Source organism: Trachurus japonicus, chromosome 13 (assembly GCF_045865225.1).
Source record: "Trachurus japonicus isolate A0001 chromosome 13, Traja_1.0".
NCBI classification, from domain to species: domain Eukaryota; kingdom Metazoa; phylum Chordata; class Actinopteri; order Carangiformes; family Carangidae; genus Trachurus; species Trachurus japonicus.
In genome coordinates, this window is record NC_140919.1 from 16,327,235 (window position 1) to 16,351,146 (window position 23,912).

General features: G+C 44.2%; 2 protein-coding genes and 1 non-coding gene across 8 annotated transcripts in view; all 3 read left to right on the forward strand.

The window, feature by feature from the left end:
* Positions 1-20,724, forward strand: part of eif4g1b (eukaryotic translation initiation factor 4 gamma, 1b) — a 52,765-nt gene extending 32,041 nt beyond the window's left edge. For 4 of the 6 annotated variants that reach the window (XM_085794995.1, XM_085794996.1, XM_085794998.1 and 1 more), the window contains 22 exons: positions 749-1,819; positions 1,913-2,001; positions 3,131-3,332; positions 5,138-5,271; positions 5,888-6,013; positions 6,180-6,620; positions 7,855-8,001; positions 8,147-8,383; positions 8,501-8,605; positions 11,356-11,664; positions 11,779-11,890; positions 13,160-13,265; positions 13,373-13,632; positions 13,804-13,934; positions 14,066-14,238; positions 16,414-16,539; positions 16,646-16,727; positions 16,906-17,004; positions 17,252-17,383; positions 17,500-17,581; positions 17,703-17,843; positions 18,780-20,724. In XM_085794995.1, the coding sequence (XP_085651121.1) occupies positions 749-1,819; positions 1,913-2,001; positions 3,131-3,332; positions 5,138-5,271; positions 5,888-6,013; positions 6,180-6,620; positions 7,855-8,001; positions 8,147-8,383; positions 8,501-8,605; positions 11,356-11,664; positions 11,779-11,890; positions 13,160-13,265; positions 13,373-13,632; positions 13,804-13,934; positions 14,066-14,238; positions 16,414-16,539; positions 16,646-16,727; positions 16,906-17,004; positions 17,252-17,383; positions 17,500-17,581; positions 17,703-17,843; positions 18,780-18,961 (4,487 nt within the window). In that variant the 3' untranslated portion in view covers positions 18,962-20,724. Of the gene's footprint in view, positions 1-748; positions 1,820-1,912; positions 2,002-3,130; positions 3,333-5,137; positions 5,272-5,887; positions 6,014-6,179; positions 6,621-7,854; positions 8,002-8,146; positions 8,384-8,500; positions 8,606-11,355; positions 11,665-11,778; positions 11,891-13,159; positions 13,266-13,372; positions 13,633-13,800; positions 13,935-14,065; positions 14,239-16,413; positions 16,540-16,645; positions 16,728-16,905; positions 17,005-17,251; positions 17,384-17,499; positions 17,582-17,702; positions 17,844-18,779 lie in introns of all 6 variants that reach the window. The other 2 variants (XM_085795000.1, XM_085794994.1) reach the window with 2 other exon arrangements.
* Positions 7,736-7,792, forward strand: LOC146975758 (small nucleolar RNA SNORD66). Its single transcript, XR_015037522.1, has one exon. It is a non-coding gene; the product is annotated as a small nucleolar RNA SNORD66 (small nucleolar RNA).
* A 1,574-nt stretch (positions 20,725-22,298) lies between the features above and the next one.
* The window catches only part of LOC146975759 (uncharacterized), a 26,040-nt gene continuing 24,426 nt past the window's right edge, over positions 22,299-23,912 (forward strand). Inside the window, exons 1-2 of the mRNA XM_085796649.1 lie at positions 22,299-22,342; positions 22,918-22,975. Of these exons, the coding sequence (XP_085652775.1) occupies positions 22,299-22,342; positions 22,918-22,975 (102 nt within the window). The remainder of the gene's footprint in view (positions 22,343-22,917; positions 22,976-23,912) is intronic.

The window sequence follows — 23,912 nt, forward strand, 5'->3', positions numbered from 1 at the left end:
ACAAGTTACGACCAATATTAGAATCAGATTTAGAAATATCTTATTGATCCCCTCGGGGAAATCATTATGTAACAGGGCTCCTTTCCACATAAATATAATAGAAATAACAATAATGATGATAATATAGACTCTTGCATTCAAAACATTTAAAATATATACAGGCAGATCTCAATTGATTAGAATACGATGGAAATAGTAATTCAATTCAAAAAGTGAAACTAAAACATTATATAGATCCATTACACACACAGAATGAAACATTTCCATGTCTTTATTTAACTTCTTTTAGTTGTGATGATTATGACTTCACATTTAATGAAGACCTAAAAAAAAAAAGAGCATTTCTAATATGGAAATGTTGGCCTTCTGAAAAGTCTGTCCATCTATATGCACTGGTTGGGGCTGTTTGACTTGAACAACTGGAAATTGACTTTTCCATGATATTATAACTTATTGAGATGCACATGTAGTATGTTAAACAATACACATAATATAATAAACACCATACACAATTTATATTAACATGCAATTGTACAGATTGAATTATATACAGGATGATTAGGATGATTGTGATTGGACCTCGTCTCTAGAGACATTATATTTTATATTTTATCTTTGTGAGTGATGTCATCTCTGTAAAGTCTGTGGAGTAATTCACCGTCATGTTCGTGTGAATGTAGAAGAAGAGAAAACATGAAGTCGTGTTTTGTCTGTGACGTCCTGACGCCGTCTCCTGTCTCTCCTCCAGATGACAGAGGTAAACCGGCGCCTCCCCCTCCGTCAAAGACCCCAGAACTTTCTAAGGGCAACGCCGTCGCCGCCGCCACAGAGGCTCCGCCCTCTGACACGAACACTAAGCCCCCCCTCGCCCCCCCTCTACTACCGGAAGCAGACGACGCCCCCCGCAACACTACGCCCGCCCTCACGCCAGCCGCCCCCGTCGCGGACGTGATGGACGCCCCCGCGCCGCCAAGGGAACCCACCCCGACCCCGACGACGGCGCCCGAGGTGCCGGCCTACCCCGCCCCCCTCCCCGACCCCGTCCCCAGCGCCGCAGCAAAACGGGACAAAACAGACAAGAAGGCCGCGGAGGAGGTGGCGGAGGAGAAGGAGGCGGAGCCTAAAGCAGAGGAGCCAGCCGCCGTCTCCACGGACACGCCCCCTGCCCCGCCCCCCTCCGCCGCCGCTAACGGCGTAGCAGCGGCCGAGCCCGAGCAGCTGTCGGTCGCGTTGGCGCCCGACCACCAGGAGGAACCCCCGGAGTCTCCCATCGCACAGCCCGAGGAGCTCCGCCTCCCCAACGGCCTGCCGCTGCCCGCGCCGCAGGACCCCGAGGCGCCCGCCGTCAGCACGGCCGAGTGCGACGACAGCCCCATCGCCGAGCCCGACGTTGCACAGACCTCCGCCGCCCAGGCAGCAGCGGTCGCGCCCACACCCGCGCCCGTCGTCCAAGAACCCGCCGCTCCTGCTCCCGCGCCTGCGCCAGTCGACCCGCCCGCTCCGGCGCCCGCCGTACAGGAGGTTCCTGCCGAGCCGGTCGTCCAGGCGACGCCGGCACCAGTTGAGGTCGAGGTCGAGGCCGAGGCCGAGGAGGAGGTCGAGGACGCGGCTCCGACGGTCGCCCCGGTCGTGAAGGAGGACGCCCCAGTGCCCGAGTCCAGCGCCAAGGAGGAGACGCCGTCTCCCGCAGAGACGGTTCCTGTCGCCGCCGCCGACAGCGCCCCGGAAACAGTGCCCACGCCTCCCCCTCCCGCAGCGGAGGAGCGGGAGGACGCCGCTCCCCCCCAGGCGGTCGCCCCCGTAGAAACTACTATGCAAGGTCAGACGCTTTTCCTCCGTTTGTGTATTTGTTCTTTTTCTAATCGACGTGTTTTCAGCGATCTGACTCTGACGCTGTTTTGTCGTCCTGCAGCTGCTGTGTCTGTGCCAAAGAAGAAGAGGAAGATGAAGGACCTGAACAAAAAGGAGGCGGTGGGAGACCTCCTGGATGCCTTTAAAGAGGTGTGTGTTGTAATGTGTTTATTTATTCATTTCCAGTTTTAAAGGATCCTAAACTCCGATCAAATCAAATCGACCTCTGACGGCGCTCAGTACGTTTACATGACAGTTGGAAAAACACAAAATTATGGCCTAAATCTGTAACTGGACGACTACAGTGCGTTGGTCCGACTAAAACTGGAGTTTGGCTAAAATGCCCAGATGATGCGATTGGAAACCGATTCAATCAGGCGAATAGTACATGCAGAATACAATCAGATTGTATTCTGCATGTATTCGCCTTAATCTGACTGAAGCTGGACAATACCTGTCAAACAAAACGCCTGGCCTGATGCGTCGACACCGATTCAGTGCATTTCGTGCAGTGCGACCAGCGAGAAAGTTGTGTTTTGTAAAAGACGATAAAGGAAGCCCGTGGCTGTTTATCATCAGTCTGAACCGGAGTGTCCAGTCGGGAACTTGAGAACTCTACGATATTTATATCCAGTTATTTACTAGGTGCAGTGTTTCCTCTAGGACTCTTTAAGATGTGGCGGCACGTGAACCCCGGTCCCCACACACACACACACACACACACACACCTCCAGCAACACAATAAGCAATTGCAATAAGAAAACACCTTGATTAAACATCGGATAATTTAACGTTCAGCATCGGTCGCCACCGTCACGTGATGTCGTCAACAGAGCAGCGTGTAGTGAGAATGTCAGCGCTGAAGAGAGGGGATTATAAACAGAAACGGACACGTGGTGTTAAACTTATGGGCCTTCTTCTTCTCCCCCCTCCTCTTCCTCCTCCTCATCCTCCTCCTCCTTAATGACCTCATTGACGTTGTTTATTGATAAACCGAGCTCCATCCAGCGGATCAAGAGACACTTGAGGAAGTTTACAAAGTGACGGGAACCGGTAGATTATTATTGTGCATCTGCTCCGACCCGGTTATGAAGTAGTGGCGGCGATGACTAAGGAGTGGCGGGCGGCCATAACTAAATGTATATAGTGGAAAACGTCAATCGGTCCGTATTAACCCGCTGAAACTATTCGATTTTTCCCTGTTGTATGTAAATCTACATCTGTCCGTCCTAATCCTGCTTCTTCTTCTTCTTCTTCTTCTTCTTCTTTGACGATCCAGGAGCGGGTGGTGACGCCGCCTGAGCCCGAGCCCGCCCCCGCCCCGGCGCCGGAGCCCCAGGTCCCCACCGCCTCCTCCTCCTCCCCCGCCCCGGAGGAGTCGGACCTGACCTGGGAGGACAAGGAGGACAAGGAGGACAAGCTGGACGCCGAGAACATCGAGCCGGACGGTCCCACCGACAAGAAGTACCAGTACAAAGAAGGTGGGTCCTTGAACGCACCGTGGGTTTGAACAGCGCTCTTCTTATCTCGCGCCGCCGCGCTCTCGGGTTTACTCAGTGGGAACGTGGGAGTGTCATTCAACCTGACTGCGCCTCCGCTGATATGAGGCTTCAGAGGAAATCAATACTTACACGATGGCGACTCTGTGATTATTAACCCGTGAGTCACGACACCTAAGAGCTTTTTCTTTTTTATATACATATACAGTATGACTAAACTACAAAAACCGAAGAGAGAGAGAGAAGAATAACTCAGATCACCAAACTTTGTCAGAGATCTATCCGTTGTAACATCTCCAGTTCTCTCATGAATGACACCAAAATTTCACTGTAACTAGAATTTGAAATCCACAGCTTCTTGTTTTGAGAATTTCACAATAATTTTCACACTTGTTAAATTCTCAAAAAAAAAAAGCATGTGGTCTATTTTGCAAGGATTTGGGAGGAAACTAGTTTGTTGACATTAGATAAATTATATATATAAAGTATATTTAAAGCAGATATCAGTGGAATGTTTTTGTTAATATAAGTCCTAAATAGTCCTATTTTCCGTCAGCAATCACTTACATGAAGTATTTCAGCCTAAACACGAGTCTCTCCGTCACTCTGCTCTGCTGTAACCCGAGGAGAAAATTTTCCTTGTGGGATACAAGTGTTATCCAATGAGGGGAGAGAACGGCATGAAGGGCTGTGTGTGCAGCCAAGGGATGCGCGTGAATGTGGTGACGTAGCACGAGGACCAATTGACGCCTGACAAGGGCGGGGGCTGCTAACTCATGGTGCGTTCAAGGAAACTCGTACTTTGTGTTTTTCCTTCCTGTGAAGTCATACCAGTTCGATCTGGTACGAGTTCACGGGTCGGAAGTTACGAGTGGCCGTTATAGGGAACTTTCACAGACAACAGGACGGTAAAAATACCTGGAACGCTACCAAGTCGTAGTTGTGACTTGAAGCTGTAACTTACGGTTTCAAAAGCCTGCCTTGAACACAGCATTAGCCGAAACGGCCCTGCCACTGATATCTGCTTTAAATTTAAGATGTTTAAAAAAGACAAAATAAGTGCCTACAAAAAAGGAGGAGAAAGAGAAAAAGAAGGGGGGAAAAAGAAAAGATAGACAAGCTGTGTCCATTGCTACTTTTTTCTTGTTGTCACTATTATGTTTCATCATCACTATTTTTTTAAAATTGTGTATAATATTGGTGCTGATACTAAACCACTGCAGTTATAACTATAGAAAGGGGCAGGTACCATCCATTTTTCTTCATCCTGCTCCTTTTCATTTATGGTATGTGTACATCATGGAAACATGTGTTATCATGTGAAGGCTGTAAACCATGAATGGTATTAATCGCAATGAAATGAAAATTTGATAGTACAACAAACACACTCAAACACACACTTAGGTTTGAATTTCACCAAGGTAAAAAGAAATTCCTCTTCCTATCTTTGTTTTTTCTCCCTTTTCATTGGACCTCCACTGATAAAATCTTCCATTTCATATTTATCTATTTATTTATATATTTGAGGAGCATTAATTTATCTTTCTATTGTCTTCATTATTCCTGGGATCAACCAGTAGATCACAACACCTGCTCTGCTCTAATGTATTCAACTGTCCTGTTATCTATTCATTCATTCATTCATTCACTCGCTGCTTTATCTGCCACCTGGTGGGCATTGTGGGTAATGACTCGTCCTGGGTTCCTGCCACGAGTGAAGAAGAAACATCTTGAAAGTCGAGTTCCCGAATCAATCGGAGCGTTTTGTTTTCTGCGTCTCGTTTCAGAACAATGGAAGCCGATCAACGCGGAGGAGAAGAAGAAGTACGACAGGGAGTTCCTCCTGGGCTTCCAGTTCATCACGGCCAGTATGAACAAGCCCGAGGGTCTGCCCGCCATCAGCGACGTCGTCCTGGACAAGGTGCGGCCGCTCAATTACCTTTGTTTTTATGTATTGATTGATTGATTAGTCTTTATTTTGAACATATTAAAAAAGATAAAGAAAGAGATAGAAAAAAAAGTAATATAAAATAAGTAACACATTATAGTGTCCTAAAAAACAAGTCCCAAACAAGTATTTAAGTCATAAACAAAGATAGCTCGAAAAGGAGCAGGAGGAAGCCGAGCTTTTCAGTTCCCACCCCTTTATCACTATTCCATCGTTCCATAATCAATAATACCAGATAGGCAGAATACAAGAAGTCACAGTCGCAGACTCACTCTCAGTTTCATCATCACCTATGTAGTTAAGATGATAGTCCAACCTACTTTTCTTCACTCTCATATATTTTTAGAAACATGTTTTTATATAATTTTTTAAACAGTTTTATAGTTGTGCTATTTTTGAGCTCATTCTCCAGACCATTCCACAATTGCACCCCACAGACTGTTATGCACATACTTTTCAGAGTTGTTCTGACATGAACTCTCTTAAAATATGTAAAATATGTAAAAAAAAAAAAAAAAATTTAAAGAACGAGTGTTTTTCAGTATTTAATGTTGGTTTGTGTTTCATTTTGTGTGTTTTGTCCCTTCAGGCCAATAAGACTCCTCTGCGTCAGCTTGACCCCAGTCGTCTCCCAGGAATGAACTGTGGTCCCGACTTCACGCCCTCCTTCGCCAACCTGGGCCGACCGGGAATGGGAGGAGGAGGCAGAGGACCGGTGAGTTCAACACGTTCTCACCGCGACCAAGTCGACCTGCACTGGAAGATCTCAGACCAGAAATGAAATAACATCTCTGCCTTTTCTTTTCTTGTTCTTCTTCTTGTTCTTCTTTTCCCCCTCCTCCTCCTCCTCCTCCTCCTCCTCCTTCTTCTTTGTCCTCCAGCCTCCAGGCATGGGAATGGGCTCCATGGGTGGTGGCGGCGGTGGCGGCGGCGGCGGTGCGCGTCGCTCTCAGCAGATCCAGAGGAAAGAGCCGCGGAAGATCATCACCAGCATGTCGCTGGGCGAGGACATTCAGCTGAACAAGGCGGAGAAGGCCTGGAAGCCGTCGGCGAAGAAGCCCGTCCGTGCCGCCCGCGCCACCGAGGAGCCGGAGGCGGACGACTCGGAGCAGGCCAAGACCCAGGACCTGTTCAAGCGCGTGCGCAGCATCCTCAACAAGCTGACGCCGCAGAAGTTCCAGCAGCTCATGAAGCAGGTGACAGAGCTGACCATCGACACCGAGGAGAGGCTGAAGGGCGTCATCGACCTCACCTTCGAGAAGGCCATCTCCGAGCCAGACTTCTCGGTCGCCTACGCCAACATGTGCCGCTGCCTTATGGGGGTAAGTGGCGCCCGCACACACACCAAATTAAAACATGCTTGAGAGCAAAGCTGTCTTGGTGTTAACTTATGAACTGTGTTTATTTAATTTTTCACTTAAAAAGTCATAGAAGAAAAAAGACACAAACCTGCAGAGACTAAACTAAATTGAGCTTCTTCTTCCATTAGACCTTTTTAAAAATGTATACATTTTTTTGTTTTGCTCAAAATGGGGCTACAGTATGCATCAATATCTGTTATAATTTGTAGTTAGTTTAGTTTATTTGTCATATACATTAAAAAGTATTACACAATCAATGTGCAATGCATTTCATTGCATTGCACAATCAAAATGCATTCTGCTCTGGTTCTCTCTCAGCCCTTAAAACATATAAATAGTGCAATAAAAAACAATAACAACATAAAAAACAATGGCAAAATAAAAACAAGAGCAATATACAATAAAAAACCTCAATAAATAAATAAATAAATAGTCCACAGCTTCCACAATCATTTAATAGCTACCTTTGAGTAGTCTGACCGCCCGGGGGTTAAATCTGTCTCTGAGGTCCGAGCTCCGATGCTCTGTATAAATTTTAAGGTTATCAATAATGAACAAAACTGGAAAAGAAAGACAATAACTTATCCTCCCAATACAAACCTGATTGATCAGTCTGCTGCCCGTCAAGTCGCTCTGAGGGCTGATGGGTAATCAGCAGTGGAGCACGTAATTACAGCGTAATAAAAGCTGTGTATTTGATAAGGAAATTGATTACTCTGCTGCGTATTGACCCATTACAGATATGCTGCCAGTCATTAGATTTAAAAAAAAAAAACCCCACCTATAAACATTTCAAATGCAGCTATTTCAGCTTCGTGTGTCGACCTTTTTACGCTTTTAAATCAGAGAAACTAGGTCACGGAGGGAACACAGAGTGGAAGTGTTTCTGTGGTTCACAAATATTTAGGGAGAAATGTAGGGAAAAAAAACACGACGCCCGCAGCCGCCGTTGGTTGTTTTGGCCTCCACACTGTGAGCGGCAAACAGAAATGTGCTCTTGCAGCGGTGTTTACCGTGACAGCCCTGGTTTACTCACACACCGACACACACACACCGACACACACACCTCTGCAGGACTCCGGTGATGACCTGAAATAAGTGCCACGTGTCTGAGCCACTGATCCAAGTGGGATCTCATGATTGTCGTCATTTTCTTCTTCTTCTCTTTCACTAATGTCCGTTTCTTCCTCCGCAGCTTAAAGTCCAAACCACAGATAAGCCAGGAGTCACTGTGAATTTCCGCAAGCTGCTGCTAAACCGATGCCAGAAGGAGTTCGAGAAGGACAAAGATGACGACGAGATCTTTGAGAAGAAGCAGAAGGAGCTCGAGGCCTCGTCCTCGGTACGGTCACGTCTTTCATTTAATGAAACTCGGGCTCGGCTGTGCTACGATCACTTTTTATATCCCAAAGTCTGAGAGGTAGAAATATAAACTAACCCTCCTCTGCAATTTGCAACGTCTGTCTCTCTGTCTCTTTCCCTGGCAGGAGGAGGAGAAGCAGCGGCTCACCGACGAGCTGCGGGACGCCAAAGACAAGGCCAGGAGGCGCTCGCTGGGCAACATCAAGTTCATCGGCGAGCTGTTCAAGCTCAAGATGCTGACGGAGGTCATCATGCACGACTGCATCGTGAAGCTGCTGAAAAACCACGACGAGGAATCTCTGGAGTGTCTGTGCAGGCTGCTGTCCACCATCGGCAAGGACCTGGACTTTGAGAAGGCCAAGGTACAAACACACACACACGTGATTAAAGAGGGGGATCAGGGTTCATCTCAGATCTAACGACCGATTTATCAGCATTCATCACAGAGTCTCTCATCAAACCGTCGCCTGTCCCCTCAGCCTCGTATGGACCAGTACTTCCATCAGATGGAGAAGATCATAAAGGAGAGGAAAACCACATCCAGGATCCGCTTCATGCTGCAGGATGTGTTGGACCTGCGACGGGTGAGTCTCACACACATGTACACACAGGAAGCTGTGTCACAAACATACATTAAAAACTCAAAATTTCTGCTGAAACCTGGTGTAATAATAATAATAATAATAATAATAATGTTTATTTATATAGCACCTTACAACATCCGGAATGATGAACAAAGTGCTTTACATAACAGATACAAAAGGAAACAAAGAGAACACAGAAGTGATAAAATACATGACAAATGACAAATTTCACTGGATATTAAAAGCCTTTCTAAATAAGTGAGTTTTAAGATTCGACTTGTAAATCAGTAGATTTTGAAGATTTGAATTTGAATATCGATATGCTCAGACGACACTGGTTCTGCTCTCTGTACTTGTGTCATAAGTAAAGACAAAATCCAAATTATTTTGTAGTTATAGATTTCTCAAATGTGAGGATTTGCAGTTTTTCAAGTGAATAATTCATAACTTAAGAAGCTTTAATCATAAAAAAATAACTAGTCAATAACTGAAGCCCTAGATTCAATATTTTGATTTTCAGTCGTAAGTACACCTGTCTGAATTAAGGCTATGGTGTTGATCTTTGACTGTAGCAGCCCTAAAGTAGTTTCAGAGGTTGAACTAACTTGAAAAAGGGTTAGGCATTTTTTCTGTTGCAGTCTTGCACAATAAGAATATGAAATATGTAAGAATTATACAAGGGTACCAAAAGCATTTATATCAACATTTAAAGATGAATGAAAAGAAACCATCACATCATATCTGTACATTTTTATATTGATACTTTGATATTAGATTTAGACCTCAACAGTTACACTAATGAACTCCAGTGTCCACAGAATGTGACAGTGAACGCACCACAGCTTGTTGCACCATATTATCTAGAAATATGACTTAACGTCAAGGCGAGCTGCTGATCACTAGACACTCCTGTTCAGTGAAGGATCAGTGTCACACGGAGGTTTCATCACTTCTCTCTTTTTGTTGCACGCTGCATGTTTGTCATATCTTGTTGTTTGAGTTATGTCGGCATTCCCCTCTCCTGTGTGTGACCTTCTCCTCTTGTCTGTGGTGTTTTCAGCGGGTGTTTGTGTGTGTGTTTCCTCCCGTCACAGCCCCAGAGACATCCACACTGGTCCTTCAGCCCTGGCCTGTGTGAGTCTCGTCATGGGCTAAGAAAGAAGCGTCCTCCTCAGCCGTTTAATGCAGGGCAGCTCCTGAACTCAGAGCTGCTCTGTGCCATAGGCTGAGACAACAGGGCTTTATGTCACTAGTTCATTTAACACCGTGTTGCAGCGTCTTTTACTTCCTCCATCTTATTTTAGTTCTTTTTTGTGTGTGTGTGCCTGTGTATTTTTGTGAAGCCGAGTCGAGTCAAAGCTGATTCCTCTGACGAGAGGAATGCTGCCGTCCTGTCGTTAGTCTCCCCCGGTCCCGCCCACGCCGGCGTTACAAAACCTCAGAAACCTGCTGTCTGCAGGGTTTTTACGAGCCAAATTCAGCTGCTCCACAGGCAGCGAGTCTGCCCAGTTCAGCCGAGACACACACTCTGCCTTTGTTGTTTCCTTTTTGTGTAAGCTCGAGCTGAACGTGTGTTTTAAAAGAGACAAATAAAGTCTTTTCATTTTTTATGTTACGTACTATAAAATTTAACAACCATTGAAACAATTGAAGAACAATGCATCCAGTATTGAACATTTTATGTCTCTGTGAGTTGATTTCTGGTTGGTCACTTTTATATGCATATAAATTACAAAACAAACAAAGACAAATGAAAACAGAATCAAAAAATAAACCCCAGTATATAAAGAGGAATTGAATTTAATAGATAAATAAAAGCAAATGACAGAAAAAAGTTAAAGAATTACAAATGGATAGAGGAACAACAATAAGTAGTGTGGGGTCAGATCTACAAAACAATATCAGAAATAAGATTTTATCAATATTAGTAGATTTGATTTTCTTATTTAAAGGGATAGTTCAACATTTTTGGCAAATTGGCCCATTGCCATAATCCCTATAATAGCAGTAGGTTTGTTACCTTTAATTGTCGGTGCAAGCTATTTTTAGAACAACAGAGCAGAGCCGCGAGCTGCTCAGAGCTACGCTACGAGGCTAATGGGATTTCTTGGTTTCCCTCATCAAACTCATCAAATACACAATCCAACAACTCCAAAACGCTCTGGTGGACAAACTGTGACCTGCACATTCACCACGCTATGAGATAATAACACAACGTTACCACACAGAGTTGTTTTAGAGGTAAATTCATGCAAAACCGCTGATGCGCGTTCCCGTCTGGGGCAGTTTTTCGGCAAGCAGTCTCTGCATTTGCCTCTAAAACAACTCCCGTCTTGTAACGTTCTGTTATTATCTCATAGCGTGGTGAATGTGCAGGTCACAACTTGTCCACCAGAGCATTTTGGAGTTGTTGGATTGTGTATTTTGATGAGTTTGATGATGGAAACCAAGAAATCTCATGATCCTCCGTAGCGTAACTCTGAGCAGTTGAACTATCCCTTTAAGTTAAAAAGAGTTGTCAGGTTGTTGTAGCACAGGATCATGTGGTATATTGAATGATATAAATGTAAAAGATCCATCAAGTTTATTTCAGTCAGAGGAAGTTCCACTTGAGGTGTGATCAGTCTCTAGTTTTTTGTTAGTTCCTTATTAATTAATGAATAGAAAGAATAAGGGATATTTAAAGTTTTTATTTTTACATATAAATGTGTATAAACTCCTCCTCACCTCTGTCCCCTCCCTCCCCCCAGAACAACTGGGTTCCCCGGCGAGGCGACCAGGGCCCCAAGACCATCGACCAGATCCACAAGGATGCGGAGCTGGAGGAGCACCGGGAGCAGCTGAAGGTGCAGCAGGCGCTCATCTCCAAGAAGGAGATGGGCGGAGGAGGAGGCCCCGGCGGCCGGATGGGAGGAGGAGGAGGAGGAGGGGGTCAGGGCGGCCGCGGCGGCCAGCACACCCCGGGACGAGGATCCGTCCCCCAGGACGAGGGCTGGAACACGGTGCCCATCTCCAAGAACCGACCCATCGACACGTCGCGCCTCAGCAAGATCACCAAGGTGGGAGGAGCAAACAGGAAGCGGAGCACATGTAATTTCCTGATCTCAGCAGGAAGCTCGTCTCTCTAACCTCCACCTCTCATCGTCTTCTTCTTCTTCTTCTTCTTCTTTCAGACTCCGGTTCTGGACTTCAACAACCAGCTGCTCGCCCCCGGGGGTAAAGGCACCTGGGGCAGCTGGGGGAAGGGCAGCAGCGGCGGCACCAGCGCCAAACCTGCAGATTCTGGTAGGTTCCCCCGCATGGACACCGAGCTGCATCATCTAGTTACAAAGCCAGAGCTCGGGTCGTCACGAGAACAGATACTTGTGCACCAAGTCGATGCCAACACGCAAAAAATATGTCAGTGCCTGCTTTTGGTACCGTGAGTACCGGATATATACACTGCCCGTCCAAAAATAAAGTCACACTCTCTAATATTTAATTGGACCGCCATTAGCTTTGATGACAGCACGCATTCGCTGTGGCATCGTTTCAATACGCTTCTGCAATGTCACAACATTTATTTCCGTCCAGAGTTGATTCTCAGTGGGGTTAGGGTCTGGACTCTGTGGTCACATTGGACCACATTTCTTCCTTGAAGATGATGGTTCCTCACTATCCACACAGTTCTTAACCTAATTTTAGTCTCAGTAATCTCCTTAGATGTTTTATTTGCTTGATGCCAATAATTTGACGCTTCTGAAAACAATTAACATCTTATCAACGACCACAGGATGTGTCTTCTGACATGGTTGTTTAAGAAATGAGACTGCATCACATAGGGTTAGATAAGTTGTTGCCAGCAATAAGTAATTATCCAATGGAAGTCTCTGACCTATTAGCTTAGTTAAAGCCAAGTTGTGACTTTTTCTTTTTGGACGGGCAGTGTAACTTTGCCCTTGGTGGGCCATGTCGAGTCCTGTCGGGTATATGCGTGTGAGCACAGTGGGACTCACGGTCCGTTTATGTGATTACAACCAGACATCGATCCACTCCAACTGCTCAGTGTGCGCCACAAGTTTGAGTTCATGAAGCTCTGACGGTGGTGCGGCGTTTGGACCATGATACATCCATGGTTTGGACCCCAAAAAAAACAAACGCGAAACGTATGAGCTAAAAAATGAAACAATGTATCACTTTTGCATCAGTATGTGTGAACGCAGCCTAAAAGTGAATGAATGAGAACAACAGTTCTTTTGTTGGACTATTTGAAGGATAAAAGTAACGACTACATGACTTTGTGTTTGTGTTGAGCCATATTTACCATTTTAACTCTGTTCTTACTTAATGTTTCTGCTGCTCGTTAAATTCTTTGCAGTGTGAGAAGTTGTTGAAGCACAGTGGAGATTAAATACAAGAAAGTTTGATCTCAGAAGCCTAATGAACTTAGAAGGACATGGGTTATGTTTTTTTGTTGTCGTTTTTTTAAATTTACTGGTATTGGTATCGACTATTGAAATTCTGGTATTGTGACAAGCCTGAGCTCAACGTGTGTGTGTGTGTGTCCGTCCCCAGGCTCGGAGGCAGGCGGTCGTCCAGCCACCAGCACTCTGAACCGGTTCTCAGCGCTGCAGCAGCCGTCGTCCTCCTCGCTGGACTCAGACAGACGAGTTCCTCAGAGGTGAGCGACAGGAAGCGTTCACACTCGACAGAGCAGAGACGCCATTAAAATATCCCCTGTGGTGTCTGTGTGTGTTATAATGAGACTTTCCCTTCCTCTCTCCACAGAAACAGCTCGAGTCGAGAGCGCGGCGACCGCTTTGACCGAGGCGGCGGTGGCGGCGGCAGCGACCGCTTCGACCGACGAGACGACCGCAGGGACGACCGCAACCGTCTGCAGGTCACCAAGCGCAGCTTCAGCCGCGAGAACGAGGAGCGAAGCCGCGAGAGGGAGCAGCGCGGCTCGGCCGACCCCGTCCGCCGGGTGGCGAGTATGACGGACGACCGAGACCGAGGCAGCAGAGAGAGAGCGAGGAGCAAAGAGAACGGTAGGAGGAGACGAAATGAAGGAATTTAAAATTTATGTTTGTAACAACCTCAAATAATCTGAATATAATTTATTTTAGACAAACGATAAAACATTTAACTACATGAAATAAGATTAAATTAGATTTCCAGGAGAGGTTTTAATGTGTATGTGTGTGTTTGTGTGGCAGCAGCCGTGAAGCGGGAGACGACCGCCACCCCTCCCCCCCCACAGACCCCCACCAAGCCGGCCTTGACAGAAGAGGAGCTAGAAAAGAAGTCCACGGCCATCATTGAGGAGTACCTGCATATCAACGACATGAAGGTGCGCCGTAGCAGTCCGATTATTCAGGAGTGGAAAATGAATCGTCTTCTGATAATCCTCATGTTCAAAGGATCAATATTTGAACAATTTCTAACTTAAATCGCCCTGCTGTGTCGGTGTGTTTCCTGCAGGAGGCGCTGCAGTGCGTGCAGGAGATGAACAGCAACCAGCTGCTCTTCGTGTTTGTGCGAAACGGCCTGGAGTCGACGCTGGAGCGCAGCACCATCGCCCGCGAGCACATGGGCCTGCTGCTGCACCAGCTGCTGAAGACCGGCACGCTGTCCACGCAGCAGTACTACAAAGGGTCAGTGTCATTGGTGCTAACACAAGAAAAGAAAGAGAGAGAAACAAAGCCCTGAGCGAATGATCTCTTGTGTAGTCTCGCTCACTATGAGATAATAACGGAACATTATGAGACGGAGTTGTTTTCGAGGCAAATGCAGAGACTGCTTGCTGTAAAACTGCCCGACGGGCACGAGCATCATCTGTTTTGCATGAATTTACTTCGAAAACAACTCTGTCTCGTAATATCGTGTTTCGTTTCTTAACTTTTAGGCGGGTGTGTGTAGAGTTGTAAGGTAATGGTATTATTAATTATGTTTTATGGGTTGTTGTTTTTTTTGACAAAGTATGTGCAATAAGGAAGTGTAGTTAATAGAAATTGGGTTAAAAGTCAAAAGGCTCGTTCGAGATGAACTGCGCCTCGCCTGGACGGTCGGCGAGAGCAGGCGGCAGCAGCAGGGGGTGGTGACAGAAAGCTGCAGTCAAGTCGGACAGTTTCCAGCCGCCGTCAATACAAACAGGAAGTCACCAAAGTATATATTTCTTATGCTGTACTGCAATTGTCCAATAAATAACCAATATATTTCTCAGGATATAAGTTTGATTCAGTGTGAATATTTTTTTAAGCAGTATAGGCCTACAACATGAAATTCATATAATCAAGCATTATACAACAACACGTAGTGTTTGCAGTCCTAACTAAGAGCCAATCAGCTCATGATCCGGTGCGTTTCCCATCATGCCCTGAGGCTTGCAGGCGGTAGCAGTCGGTGGAGAGCAACTGCGGCGCCTGGCTCTAAAAACTGCGGCCGCCTTGATCTCGTGAGGTTATCGTTGCAGGCACGTGCATGACGTCAGAGCAAGTCGGGATCAAGTCGGACACAAATCTAACCGGCATGCATTGTGCGCTGGTCACCGGCGATCGATTCTGCGCACGCCTGGCTCATCTCGAACGCACCTAATGTCTTTATTTCTTTCTACCCTTCTGCCCTTCTATCTACCTCTTTCTATCTATCCATCCCCCTCTCTCTCTGTCTCTTTCTTTCTACCCTCTCTCTATCTTTTTATTTCTTTCTTTCTACTCTCTTTCTTTCTTTCTTTCTACCCTTCTCTATCTCTATCTACCTCTTTCTATCTATCCCCTCTCTTTCTTTCTTTCTTTCTTTCTACCCTTCTGCCCTTCTCTATCTACCTCTTTCTATCTATCCATCCCCCTCTCTTTCTTTCCTTCTTTCTTTCTACCCCCTTTTTCTGTCTTTTTCTTTCTTTCTTTCTACCCTTCTGCCCTTCTCTATCTCTATCTACCTCTTTCTATCTATCCATCCCCCTCTCTTTCTTTCCTTCTTTCTTTCTACCCTCTTTTTCTGTCTTTTTCTTTCTTTCTACCCTTCTGCCCTTCTCTATCTCTATCTACCTCTTTCTATCTATCCATCCCCCTCTCTCTGTTTCTTTCTTTCTTTCGACCCCCTTTCTCTGTCTTTCTTTCTTTCTTTCTTTCTTTCTTTCTTTCTTTCTTTCTTTCTTTCTTTCTACCCTTCGCTATCTCTATCTACTATCTACTCTATCTATCCATCCCCCTCTCTTTCTTCCTTTCTATCCACTTTCTCTGTCTTTTTACTCCTTTCTTTCTTTCTACCCCCTTTCTGTCTTTTTACTTACTTCTTTCTCTCTCTTTCTTTATTTCTTTCTACCCTCTGTCTTTTTACTTCTTTCTTTCTTTCTTTCTTTCTACCTCTCTATCTCTATCCACCTCTTTCTATCTCTCACCCCCTCTCTCTGTTTTTTCTCTCTTTTTCTACTTTTTTTTCTTTCTTCTACCCCCTTTCTCTGTCTTTTTACTTCTTTATTTATTTATTTCTACCCCTCTCTCTGTCTTTTTCTTTCTTTCATTCGCCCATAGAAAGACATTCATCTCTCAGCCTTCAAGTTTTATGTTTTAGCCTTAGCCTTTTTCAACATTGCCTCAGCAGTTCAGCTGCTTTCAGCATTCACACGTATTTCCTGCAGGAGATGCTTTCTTTTTCTAGCTAATTTTTATTGTTTACTTTGTGAGTGTATATATAAAACAATAAATTTTTTTGCAGAAGCTGAGATGTTTCCGTATGTTTATGTCACTCTGTTTCCTTCTCCATCTGTTTAGCAACTTTGAACCTTTTCTTGAATCCTTAAATAAACTCTGAAACTCGTGTTTCTTCAGGCTTCAAGAAATCCTGGAGGTGGCTGAGGACATGGCGATCGACATCCCCCACATGTGGCTCTACCTGGCCGAGCTGATCACCCCCGTGCTCCTGGAGGGAGGAATCCCCATGGGAGAACTCTTCAGGTGAGTCGTCGGTGGAGGGAAAAATCTGTCAGAGGAGATTGGTTTTTGGGGGGGGTTTTAAATGTTTTTTTAACTTGTTTGTTTCTTGTTTGTTTTTGGTCTCCAGGGAGATTTCTAAGCCTCTAGTCCCTCTAGGAAAAGCCGGAGTCCTGCTGGTTCACATCCTGACCTTACTCTGCAAAGGAATGGTGGGAACTGTCATCGATTATCAGCAATTATCTGTCAAATCAAGCTTATTTTTAAATGTATAAAGCCCATTTACAACAACCAGGATTGTACAGTAATATACAATGAAAATCACACAACATAGAAAAGGCGTCTTTTTGGTCAGGATGGATAAAACTGTGTGTGTGTGTCCTCCATCAGAGCCATAAGAAGGCAGGCACAATGTGGAGGGAGGCCGGCCTCCGGTGGAAAGACTTCCTGCCCGAGGACGTAGACGTCAACAAATTTGTGACAGAACAGGTGAGAGGTCGTCGCCTGAGAGACGAGCTGGGTGTTCTCCAGTGAGCAGCGGTAATGAGAGGCGTTAACCAACAGATTACAGATTAGTTTCTCTCTCAATTCAATTCAATTAGCTTTATTGGCATGAACAGAAACCCGTTGTTGCCAAAGCACTGCACAAACCACTCACAAATACATAAAAAAATGATATATATAATATTAAAAATAATTTCTCTCTCTCTCTCTCTCCCTCTCTCTGTGTCTTCAGAATGTGGAGTTCACGCTCGGCGACGAGTCGGAGAAGAGCAAGAAGGAGCTGAGCTCTGCAGAGCTGAGCAAACATCTGGACCGGCTGATCCATGACAAGTCCGACAACCAGAGGATCTTTGACTGGGTCGAGGTTCGTGTTCCCGCCGCCTCTGGCTCGTCCACCTCATCGGCCTGACGGAGGAGCAGGTCTCACTGTTGTGTTGTTGTGTCCAGCTGTAAAACAGATGTGTTTCTGTGTGTGTGTAGGCCAACCTGGACGAGCAGCAGACGTCCTCCAACATGTTCGTCCGAGCTCTGATGACGAGCATCTGCCAGTCGGCCATCATCTGTGAGTCGAGCTGTGGCCGTCACCTTCATCGTTAAAACACTGTAAATGTAACGTCTCAGCTCACAGGCTGAACCAGCAGAGTCTTGTTCAATAAAGTTTTTCCCGACGTTTCCCTGTGCAGGTGAGAACCCCTACAAGGTGGACGGCGAGCAGGTGAAGCAGAGAGCCAAGCTGCTGCAGAAATACCTGAAGGACGAGCAGAAGGAGCTGCAGGCGCTCTACGCCCTGCAGGCCCTCATGGTGCAGATGGAGCAACCTGCCAGTGAGTAGCGGCCCATCCAGGCTCCCGTAGCCACCGACCATTTGATTGACGCATAGAGAGTTTAGAAATCTTAAAAACATTTGAAATCACATACATGAAGATGGTTTTAACCAGTTTTAATGTTATAATGATCCAAACACACACTCACACTGCTGATTGTAGCGACAGTTTGGAATACAAATATGGACGAATATTATAGACTACAGATGGAAATTAGCTCCGTGCTAAATCTGGTGCACCCATCTTTTAATTTTTAATTTTTAATTTTAAATTGTCCCTAAATTAAATCAAAATTTCACAGTGGAGATCTCACAGAAACCTGCATCATCAAACACAACTTCAAAAAGAAAAACAAATACAGAAGACGATCAATATCATCACCTGACTGTCGAGGCTTGTGTTGTTTTATGCAGTGAAAAAAAAAAAGAAAGAGTATTGGTGAAATCCTGTCTGAAGAGAAAGGAAAAATTAGGGCTGAATTATTTGTGAGCTGCAAAAGTGCACAACATCCGGTCAGTTACGTTTCCCAGTAAAAAAAAATCAGTAAAAATATCGTAACAAAGGCGGCAAATCAGGCCCAAGGTTGTCTAGTGTGAGACCCTCCTCAAATATCAGAATCCAATTCAGTTCAATTCAATTTAAATCACTTTAAAATGAATTTGAAAGGACATGAAAGTAGCTAAAAAAAAATCAATAGACACAAAATCCACACAAACAGAACAACAGACAACATTCACATAAAACACACAAATAATTTATAGTGTGCTTGTATTATAAAGTGCAGAATTGACAGATTCTGTGTATTATTTATTCCAAAATTCACAACAAATCAGCTTCTTGGATGTTCCTGTGAAGTTTTTTCAGTGCAAAACTTGTTTAACATCTTGTTTAAATAGTTATTAAACTACTTCCTGTCCCCCCTCTCTCCCCCGTCAGATCTGCTGCGGATGTTCTTCGACACGCTCTACGACGAGGACGTGATCAAAGAGGAGGCCTTCTACAAGTGGGAGTCGAGCAAAGACCCCGCCGAGCAGCAGGGCAAAGGAGTCGCCCTCAAGTCCGTCACCGCCTTCTTCACGTGGCTCCGCGAGGCCGAGGACGAGTCCGACAACAGCTAGGCCCCTCCCACCACCTTAAACCCCCCCGCTCAAGCCCCTCCCACCTCCCTTTACCCCTACACCACCACCCTCCTCCCCCCGTTCACCCCCAGAGACCTGCTGCCTGGGAGACGAGGCGGGAGCTCGGAGAGGAACCTGAATGTTCTGTGGACGATTCAGAAGAATCTGAATCTGCAAAATCCTTCTGCATAAACAGAAAAAAAAAAAAAAAAAAAAGCAAAGAAAAAAATTCTTCAACTGGGAGAGATTGTATTATGGATCGAACGTTCGATCATGTTATTTTTCATTTTGATTTCATTTTTTGTTTTTCCTTTGTGCAACCGAATGTCTTTTTTTTTTTTTTTTTTTAAACAAACAGGATTAAAGAGAGAGAATAGATACAAAGAGAGAAGACGATGCTGAGAAGTTACGAGCCGTGGGAGTCGATGCCGTTTCCTTCAGTATTTTTATTTTTCCTTTTTCCGTTGTTTTTTTTTTTTTGTTTTTTTTTTTGGAGGTTTATCGTTTTCAGATGGCTTTTCCTCGCCACGGCAACACTATTCAAGACACTTTGCTTAACGACAGATATTAAAAAATTAAAAAATCTTTAAAAAAAAGAAAAAACTTTAAAAAGGCTGTTCACATCTATATTTTTGATGAATTCATCCTTTATCATGTCGACATGATGCGGCGTTGTCGTCATGTCGCATGTTCGGTGTTTTTGATCTACATGAAGCGCTTATGTAGACTGCTAGCTTTTTCGTTCCCTTTATTTTGATTTTTTTGTTTTTGTCAATTTTTTTTTTGTTTTCTTTTTCCAGTGTTGGATGATTGGAGTGTGTTTTATAAAAAAAATATAGAAAACTACAAAGAGAAGAGGCGACGGCCGTCTGACGGACGCTTCACCAACGGTTTGTGGATTTCACGAGGACGGCGTCACTGAGGAGAGGGAGAAGGAGGGAGGAGGGGAGGGGCGATGAACATTCATGACCATTTTTGCTGCTGGGGCGGGGGCGACGCCGACGCTCTCCCCCCCCCCCACCCTTCCTTCAACCCCCGAAGCCCCTCGACCCCCAACCAACTCCCCCTGCTCTTAAAAACCTCCCCCCTCCCTCCTCCTCCCTCCCATGTGTCTGTTTTACTCGTTTCTGGCGCTTTAATAAATGAAAAAACACAAAAAAAACAAACACACAAACAAACTGTGGACTGGGAAACGGGGAGAGCCACGGCTGCAGCCTCTCCCCACGAAGCCTGATGTTGGATTTTAAAAGAAGGCAAAAAATAAATATCGTTGTTAAAACTTGAAAAAAGTTCAAAAATCCACTTTAACGAAAAAGGACTTTAATGAAAAAAAAAAAGTAGAGTTTAACAGTACGAATCCTTAAAAGGCCTTTTCTGCTTCCATGAGTGAAAAATGCATTTCAGGAGAGTTCTGTAAATATATGATGGAGGAGTGTTTTTCTTTTTCTTTTCTTTTTTTTGTTTTTCAAAGAAGAAAATGTTTATGTATTTTTTTCCCCACCTCTGAGATAAAGTGGCAGTTTTTTCCCCCTCTGTATTTATATTTTTCTCTCCACAGCTGGCAGAAGGTGCTTGTTGTAATTATCCACGCCCCCCTTCCTCCCCACCCCTCCTGGTCATTGATTACAATTTATTTGAAAATTTGTAAATACTTTTTTGCTTTTTCTTTATTAAAAAAGATATTTAATTAAAGAAAAATTAATGCCTCTTTTCACATCCAAAACTGGAAGAGATAATAAAGATCATTGCAAAAAAAAAAAAAACAGTAAGAGAAAGAAAAGTGCTTTTGTGACGGCAGCGCTCTCAGGACATTGAATGCACCATTTCCTCAGAATCTCCTCACTTTCACTTTCATTGTCTGTGTTTTCCACTGTTTAATTCACTGGCATGAGGTGTTTAAAGGCGTCTGTAAATTTGATATTAGTATTTTATCACTGATTGAGTAGCTGCAGTCGAGACATGAGCTGACTTTGTCCTGAGGATAAACTATACAATGCTCAGGGTTCCCACTGTTTCCTTGAAATCATTTTCCAGGACTTTTTCAGCTGCTACAGTCTGGCAGACATGTTATCACGCCATACACTAATACATCCCCCGTCCCTTTCATGCTTTGGAGAAGGGTTCTTTTCCACAGTTCTACCTTATTTGTATTTTTTAGATATGTAGTCTATGGCTCTAACTTACAGTATGAAATAATCTCTTACATGCTAAAAAGTCAAATAGAAGAACTCTGGTAGCTGATGTCACGATCTGATAAATAATTTTCCAGGACAACTCAAGCTTTTCCAGGACATTTGACTTTTTTTTTCTCATATTCCATGTGTTTTCCAAAACTGGTCTACCATTTTCCAGGTTTTCAAGGACATGTGGGAACCCTGAATGCATTTTTACTCAGATGATTTACAAGTCACACATAAACATTGAGAAGCTTGATGCAAACAGATGCCAGCTATTTAAAAAAAAAAATGTTAATTTTACCTGCAGAAATCATGACAATAATTTACTTAGTGTATAATACCGTAATTGAAGAGTGTTAAGATGCTGCTGCCACATCAACCAGCTCAGAGTCGATGGAATCAGCTTTCTAACTATTTGTTTACACCAGTGATCCTCAAAGTGTGGGTGGGGCGAGACATGACAGGTGGGGCGCGGTGTTTCTGAAGCTACTACTACTTATTAAAATGAAACACTCAATAGTGGTCATATAGATAGACAGCTGGTATTGACCACTCTGCCCTGCTGTGGCTACAGGTCACAGGAATTATTACAATGTTTCCATTTTGTGGTTGTCACTCCATCTGTTTTTTTCTTACTAGTTTTATATAACATTCATTTTTATGTGGAATGGGAGCGAGAGACAGACACTTGTTAGAAATGAAGAGAGGTGGCTCAGGTTTATTGATGACGACACTATCACTGTAAACTGCACATCTGTCAGCAGCTGTGCTCCATATAGCTACTTTACAAACTTTATTTTGTAAGAACAAATTAGATCTTCATTTTGTAAAAAAGTGGCATGTTGGATATAAACACCAACTACGTAAGTAAGCATATACGGTACTCACCCTCATTTATAATGATTATTGAACTATAACATAACCTAAACAATCTCTCTGCTGCTGTCCACCACCACCAAAATAACAAACTGAACAAAAGAATCCCCCTTGACCCACTGGTTTCCACAGCGAACACCTCACTTTTGTGTTTTGTGTACAGATGTTTCATTAACACATCCTTTCTGGGTCTGATTAGGATTTGACTTGACATCTGAAGTGGAGGTTTAAACTTAAAGGTTGTTGTTAGTATTTTTGGATGCTCACAGTTTTGTTTAGCAGACATGAGGAAGAGGAAGAAGAAGCTGTGGGAGATCAACATGGAGAAGTGATGAAACTGTAGGAAAAAGCTGGGTGAAGCGTTGGTGATGTCATCATCATCTCCCTGTGTTTTGACTGGACTTCTCGGGGAACTCCAGAAAACCAGACTTGGCCTTCGCTGAACCTTCAAAAACATTTAGTTCCTCGATTAGTTTGAGATGAAGAACGGCCAAAAAACACAACAATAACAAAGTCTGCTGAGCTGTGAGTCACAGTTTCATTTTTATGAATTTTCTCTGTCTCTTTGAGGAGGATTTCACTCTGACTTCCCTGGGTTCTTTTGATTCAGTGTCTCCCAATACATGATTTTGAACTTTTTTTTTTTAAATTATCCATGTTCCTCTTGAGTTTTGTAACGTTTTCAAATCCACTAGTTTCATGTCTGATTTTTTTTTTTTTACACTGGACTGGGTTTCCTCTAGATCTACATACACAGTTTACTGCAAAGAAACATGCTGACATGAACTGATTAACACATTATACAGAAGCAGCAGCTGCCAAACCTGAATTTAACTTTTTTTTTTTTTTTTAATTATGAAAACAATCTCACGGTTAAAAATCAAACTTCTTCCATTTTTTCAGAAGAGAATCCACGAAGCTGCTGAAACAGACTGAGGAGAAACATGAGTCCTACACGACTGTGAAGAGGGGGGGAGATGGATGTGAATCACTTAAGACGTGTTCTGTTACATCTGGGAGGAGGAACTCAAACCAGCGCATCACTGGTTTGGTTTGGGTGGTAAAAACGAAACTTATAAACCAGCGCATCAATGGTGCGTGCTGGTAAAAACGAAGGTAAAAACGAAACTTATAAACCAGCGCATTATTGGTGCGTGGTGGTAAAAACGAAGGTAAAAACGAAACTTACATTATCAACCAGCGCATCATTGGTGCATGCACACACACTGACAGCTGATTGGCCCGCTCCTCCTCTGCACGCACCTAAAGGAAAACCTGATGCAGTAATTTTCGGTCGGCGACGGTCTGGAGTTTACAAAAGGTTAGCATGATATACTTTGTTCAAATACGCTCGCTCTAAAACATTGTTGACTCAGAAAAGGTAATGTTATCGCTGTGGTCGCTTTCACACCTGAAAATCCGGACCAGAGGGAAGAAATGATACAATGTTGCAAAGTTTTGGTCCGGTCTGCGTTCACACTGTCCTTTGTCAAAACCATAGGTCAAAACGTACCTTTTTTGTAAAGAAATGACATGTGGTCTACAGGTCGGTCAGCTATTGGCCAGAACATTTTCGAGGGAAAATCACTTTGTCATTTTTTGGTGAGTTGAGTTTCGCTTTCACTGTACACTGCTGTCATGCATGCGTGCTTCTCTCTCTCTGTGTGTGTGTGTGTGTGTGTGTGTGTGTGTGTGTGTGTGTGTCTGTGTGTCTGTGTGTGTGTGTTCTTGTACTTTGTGAGGACCTGAACGAGTTAACCAACAGAGTGAGGACATTTTGGCCAGTCCTCACTTTTTCCAAGGGCCATTTGAGAGTTAAGACTTGACTTTAGGTTATAGGTAGGCTATTAGGTTAATGGTTAATTTTAGGCATTTGTTTTGAATAGTTAAAGGGATAG